The sequence below is a fragment of the Atta colombica genome, unplaced genomic scaffold (genome assembly GCF_001594045.1).
Source record: "Atta colombica isolate Treedump-2 unplaced genomic scaffold, Acol1.0 scaffold164, whole genome shotgun sequence".
Lineage (NCBI taxonomy): Eukaryota > Metazoa > Arthropoda > Insecta > Hymenoptera > Formicidae > Atta > Atta colombica.
Window position 1 is genome coordinate 1,545,964 of NW_017259255.1, and position 5,994 is coordinate 1,551,957.

The 5,994-nt window shown below is 32.6% G+C and overlaps 2 protein-coding genes across 3 annotated transcripts; one reads left to right on the top strand and one right to left on the bottom strand.

The window, feature by feature from the left end:
* On the top strand, nucleotides 1-3,487 carry LOC108686154 (Golgi reassembly-stacking protein 2). The gene is made up of 7 exons (XM_018191286.1): nucleotides 1-231; nucleotides 911-991; nucleotides 1,107-1,310; nucleotides 1,389-1,606; nucleotides 1,710-1,794; nucleotides 2,081-2,384; nucleotides 2,681-3,487. The coding sequence occupies exons 1-7, from the start codon at nucleotides 169-171 to the stop codon at nucleotides 3,076-3,078; spliced, it is 1,353 nt and encodes a 450-aa protein (XP_018046775.1). The 5' UTR covers nucleotides 1-168; the 3' UTR covers nucleotides 3,079-3,487.
* LOC108686155 (NADH dehydrogenase [ubiquinone] 1 beta subcomplex subunit 11, mitochondrial) lies at nucleotides 3,474-5,349 on the bottom strand. 2 transcript variants are annotated; one of them, XM_018191287.1, is made up of 2 exons: nucleotides 5,107-5,349; nucleotides 3,474-4,322 (listed from the first exon to the last, which is right to left on the bottom strand). In XM_018191287.1, exon 2 carries the CDS (start codon nucleotides 4,228-4,230, stop codon nucleotides 3,796-3,798), a length of 435 nt encoding a protein of 144 aa, XP_018046776.1. In that variant the 5' UTR covers nucleotides 4,231-4,322; nucleotides 5,107-5,349; the 3' UTR covers nucleotides 3,474-3,795. The 2 variants fall into 2 exon arrangements, with proteins under 2 accessions (XP_018046776.1, XP_018046777.1); XM_018191288.1 differs by lacking the exon at nucleotides 5,107-5,349 and adding an exon at nucleotides 4,961-5,082.
* Nucleotides 5,350-5,994: the final 645 nt, after the last annotated feature.

A 5,994-nucleotide genomic window follows, 5' to 3' on the forward strand; every position in this document is an offset into this window, starting at 1 on the left:
TCCCTGCAGGCTGCATGGCCGTCGTGACTTCGTCACTTGGTTTGTGTTACGACAGTCGTGCCACGTATTTTTGCTATTTGAGTCTTTCGTAAAATCACACTTTCGACAATTGTTTTAATGTCTTTTACTTGTTCATCTCGAGTGACCTAAGAAGCTTTTTCGATAGATATGGGATCTTCTCAAAGCGTGGAGATACCGGGAGGCGGTACAGAAGGTTACCATGTATTGAGGGTAAGATGACCTGTCAAGAGTAATCACCCAAAGTATTGTTCACTTTTATAAAATTGTTTTCTTACAAAGACTGCAGAGAACAATAATAAAACTTTTTAGAAGATATATTTGAATAGCACTTACGTTTTTATAAACAAATTAAGTTATTCTCTGTGACCCAATTCACAAAATTTAACATATTGACTATGAGGAATGTCATTCGTGATTTGTCATTGCTTGACTTTATTATTTTACCTTGCAAAAGATATTCTAGATTTATTTAAATAATTTTTCAATGATTTCGTGAACATTTAAAAGCAAAAAGAAAATATAAGATGTAACATTTAATCATGTTTTTATTTAGGTATTTTTTAAAATCTAAAATTATTGGTTTATCAAAATAAACCCATTTTTTTAGAATTGAATAATTTAATATTAAATTGTATTTTATCTATCCTTGTTATAAAAAAATTAAGAAATCTAAAAATAAATATAAATATGACTTGTATATCTCATGGCTTACATTATATTCTAATTATAAGCTTATTATAATTGATCTCATTAGTATGTAATTTATTAATTGCTAATGTAAAGGATATAGTAAGAAAACAAATCTTTATACTAAATACATATTAAAAATATATCTTCAATATACACAAAAATTATAATATTGACAAATGTTCTGTGTCTTTTTTGACAGGTTCAAGAAGGTTCTCCTGGGCAGCAAGCAGGACTAGAAGCATTCTTTGATTTTATAGTGGCAATTGGCAATACTCGTCTGGTATGTTTACTTGTAGTTTCTGCTGTAATAAAGTCAATAAAGATATATATTTTATATAATTACAATAATTATGTTACATTCCTATTTAAAAAAGCTACATATATATTCTTTTTAGGATCAAGATAATGATACTTTGAAGGAACTTCTAAAGGTTGGTGTAAATAAGGAATTAACAATCACAGTGTATAGTAGTAAAACACAGTCTGTAAGGCGAACAAATATTGTGCCGAGTATGACATGGGGTGGACAAGGTTTATTGGGTGTCAGTATACGTTTCTGTTCATTTGAAGGCGCTAATGAAAATGTTTGGCATGTACTTGTGAGTGTGAAGTTCATATATAAACCTCAAATTAATTCTGTATAGCAAATTATAGTGAAAACGTATTGATATTTGCAGGAAGTACATCCATCATCTCCTGCTGAACTAGCCGGTTTACGGCCATTCACTGATTATATTATCGGAGCAGACTCCATTCTCCATGAAAGTGAGGATTTATTTACTTTAATAGAGGCGCACGAATCGCGACCTCTCAAATTGTATGTATATAATACTAAAAATGATTCCTGTAGAGAAGTGACTATCACACCTAATAATACTTGGGGTGGAGAAGGAAGGTACATAGTTTCTCATATAGTAGATCCAATAATTGAGATATTAGATAATGAGATTTAGATAATGAGAATATAGATATTAAATTCTTATGGATGTATTTAATAGTTTGGGATGTGGAATTGGATATGGATATTTACACAGAATACCAGTCAGAAGCGTACCAGAGCAGAAATCTACTAATTCATATGTGGTAAAAAGTTGCATTATATAATGTTTTTGTATCAATATTTGAATAATCTAAAAAAATGTATGTATGATTAACAGCATTATAATAGATAGTAGTTTCATAAATTCAGAAACTGCTACACTATATTATTACACTTATATTTAATCGCGCGCGCGCGCGCGCACACACACACACACACACACACACACACACACACACACACACACACACACACACACACACACACATACACATACACAACGAACAATATTTTTATTTTAGAATATTTCTATGAATATTTCCTTTTCAGAATACTGTAATGCAAACTCAATCAGCAATGACTGCTACCGTTACTGTGGCAGAAATCAATCCGATTGTCAGTACACCACCTGGATTAATTACGCCGAATTATACTGTTTCGACGGATAGTTCGATACAAAATTTAAAAAGCGAACAAGAAGCTATATCTGCTCAAAGTATATCTGGATCTGGATCAAAAATGCAAATGCAACCAGCAAATCAAGTCAATTTCATTGGTACTGTTGGTGGCTATACATCTGTCAGGTCAGGACCTCATATGTTTTCGAATCAGCCCACCACCAGTTTTACATCCAGTAAGCACAGATTTTATATAATTTTTTTGTTTGTTTTATATATATTTACATATTTGTTTAAATAAAAATTTTAAAAAATTTAAATTTGAAAATTAAGAAAGAATTGTTATTTGGAGATAATCTTTTTCAAAAATAAATTGCTGATTGTTTCTATTGCAAATTTTTTTAAACATCAAAATCTTTGTGGGATTTTCAGCAGAATGACAGATTTTATAATATTTTATAGCGCTTATATATAATCGTATATAACATTTAATTATTTAAATCATTCCTAATTCACCTACTTAATTGTTTAGGCACTTGTCCAATAACTCCAAACATTCCTGGTATGCCAACTGTTACGGGGTTATCATCAAACGTTATCCATTCTTATGAAGCTTCAACACCATCTGGACCAATTAATGCTCCAGAACAACAGAGAGAGCAAAATTCTGTCCATAATACAACCACAATCAATGTCCCAATATTGTCGAGAGAGCAAAATCCTATTCCTAATATGAATACAACTGCTGGCTTTAATATGGCTCACGTTGTAACGACACCTATATCACTGCCAGGAATGCCACCTATCACAGTCACCGCCTCTCTCCCGCAAGACACTTCCTTCTATCCATCTGTTCTTCAACAGCAAAATCAATTACCATCCAGTATCAACACTACTGTTGCTCCGACAATGACAACGTCCACACAGTAAGAAACTTTTAAAAATAAATGGAAGATATAATTTTCACTTTAATAAAATATACTATTAAGCATACCAGTTAAATAAAATCGAATTTTTTGTCTATTCTAAACTGTCAGAGACAAGAGAAAATGAATTAATAAGACTAAGAATGATATTTATAATTATTTTTTGGTGAATGTTTTTTATTTATATGTATGCATATATACAATATATATTAAGTATATTTGAATGTATATACATGTATACATGACATAAACTTATTGTTCACCAAAGGAAGATTATAAATGCCTTCCTAAGTTTTATTTCTTTTCATAAATATTGAGAATGTGATGTGCATAATACATTTTTAATGTACTAAAGAGAATAATAATGTAATATTGTATATAAATAAAATAATTGCAAAATCCTAATTATATAATATTATTGCATCATAATATTATTGCATCATAAAAAATTGTCATATTAACTTTCTGTGTATTATCTATAATTTTAATTACAATAATTAGTACACGTGTTAATGAATATAAATACTTCTGTATCCAGACTATTTTCTTTTGAGGACTGTAAAACTGTGAATTACCTTTTTTCAAATAGATAAAGAATTTCAATCTGCATAAAAGCAGTATTTATTATATGCTATCTTAAATTAATATAACAAGTACTAGATGGCTATAGATAGGCAGTAATAACACTCAAAGTTTAATCAGTGTTATCCAGACATACTTTTTAAATGATAATTTCTGTATCACCTAGCTCTTCGTCAGTTGGCAGTATTATCTTTGATGCATCAATATAATTGGGACTAATAGGAGGAAGTCCATGTTCCTCTCTATAACGGAGTTGCAGGTAAGCTTCTCGTTGTGCCCAGTCCTTGCCTCTGACATCAGGTAAATAAGCCATGACGGTGCATCCAATCACAAAGACTATGCTTACACAGACAAACATGGTCTGGTGCAGAGCATGACGATCTTCTATTTCATTCTTGTGACTGAAGCCATAACTCACCCACTTCCTCTTGACAGGCTTCGTCTCTTCCTTGATTCCATCGTGACGATTCGATGTCGTCGCTATCCTACGATATATTGTCTCCTTGGGTGACATTAGAGCTAAGCCCTGACGCAAACTCTGCATGCAATTCATGCGGAATAACGCTGCCATCATTCAATAAATATTCTTATGTTCTGCTGTGAGATAATTGTCACAAGGATTTGTTTGAGTGTCAATCACGTTGTGTATCAAGTGAACTGCGTGTACTGAATCCAGAGAGAAAGAAATTAGATAATATTCGGTAATTATACAATTTAGCACTAACCATCTCAAAAATCAATAAAATTATTTATTCGACGCGTATGAAATGAAAGAATCTGGCAGAAAAAGCTCTGTCGACTATGCCGCCCGAACAAAAAATTATATATCTTACTCGTTTGATTGTCTAATCGCCTAGAAGTTACAGTATAGACAGTGTCCGCTTCGAATATTTCTAACTCATGAAGTGAGGTGTGAGAATAGTCTTTTTAGAGTGATCTTTTTACTGTTACTCTAGGCTGCAACTTCTAGGTAAGTAGGCCTCAAATGGGTAGGATATGTTATTTTTTTTATTCGGAACTATGTTGCCCCGAACAACAAGCATTAGACTTGTACTCCACTGTTATTCCATTACTCCATTAGACACTCCACTGTTTACGTGACGATTAATGATCGTGTTACGTAGTAACACCTTAGTTAACTTTAACGCCAATATCTCTGCTTCGCAGAGAAGTCCCAGACTTTTTTCTGCCAGAGTCTTTCATTTTTTATGCAAAAACGCATCGAATGAGCCTAATTTCATCGAAATCGGAGGTAGCTTTTCTGAAAAATTATCTTCATTTTGTCCTGTGACAGATTTTCTAACCTCAATAGTTGTCAACTTTAACGCTTAATATCTTGATTCGCGGGTGACACTTTTTCTGTCAGATTCTTTCATTTCATACAAAAACACATCGAATAAGCCTAATTTTATTAATTTTTGAAGTGGTAAATATTAAACTGTATGATTACCTAATATTCCTTCTTTTTTTTCTTCTTTTGATTGGCTCTGCAACCAGTACTGGTTGGTATTAAGCCATTGAGTGTCCGCCTTGTTAGAGGTGTATGTCCGTTTGCAAATGAAAAAATTGCTTGTGAAATTTTAGAAGTGGGGGAAATTGTCCCCCCAAACCGAGCGACTGCTGCCACCTAGAGATAGTCGCACATCATGAAAGAGGGAGAATATCAAAAGAATAAATCAGAGGCCTTCATAAAGACTATAAGGAGTCTGCATTTGGGATGAAATGAGAAAGGGCGAGGGAAATGTCTTCAGGGGATGCAGGAAATTTAGGCAGTAATTTTGAAGGGGAAAAAATTTGTGACTATAAATACTATAAATACATTGGAAAATGACATGGTTAATATCTTGTATATCAGCTCCACAGGGACACGCTGGAGAGTCCCTATTATTCACTCTGTAGAGGCTACCATTGAGGTTGTAATGGTTAGATTTGAGGCGATTAACCACGATCTCTTTCCTGCTTAATGAAGTTTTGTCGAACCAAGTCTTAGTGGATTTCATGGGAAAGTGTTCATGATGAAATGTGCCTTTGTATTTGACTGCTGAATTCAGATAGTTTGCAAACTGTATTTCCAATTTCTTAATTCAATGAATATGTCCTCATACTCTGAAGACCGGGGAGCGTCCTTCCATAGAAGCCTGTTTGGTAATTTTGTCTACCTTCTCGTTTCCTAGGATACTTGAATGAGACAGGACCCCAAAAAAACGTGATTTCTATTCCCTCTTTTGAGGCATTCAGGATATTTTGTCTGATATAATAAATAATGTAGTTATTCTATATATTATTAATTTTATTTATTAATTTATTCTATATATTATTATTATTATATTTTCCGCAT

What these genes read in the sequence shown, in the direction of transcription:
- LOC108686154 (XM_018191286.1), top strand. Translation starts at nt 169, where the DNA reads ATGGGATCTTCTCAAAGCGTGGAGATACCGGGAGGCGGTACAGAAGGT. An exon ending in AAAATGTTTGGCATGTACTT is followed by an intron (nt 1,311 to 1,388) that starts GTGAGTGTGAAG and finishes TGATATTTGCAG; the next exon opens with GAAGTACATCCATCATCTCC. An exon ending in ACTTGGGGTGGAGAAGGAAG is followed by an intron (nt 1,607 to 1,709) that starts GTACATAGTTTC and finishes TGTATTTAATAG; the next exon opens with TTTGGGATGTGGAATTGGAT.
- LOC108686155 (XM_018191287.1), bottom strand. Translation starts at nt 4,230, where the DNA reads ATGATGGCAGCGTTATTCCGCATGAATTGCATGCAGAGTTTGCGTCAG.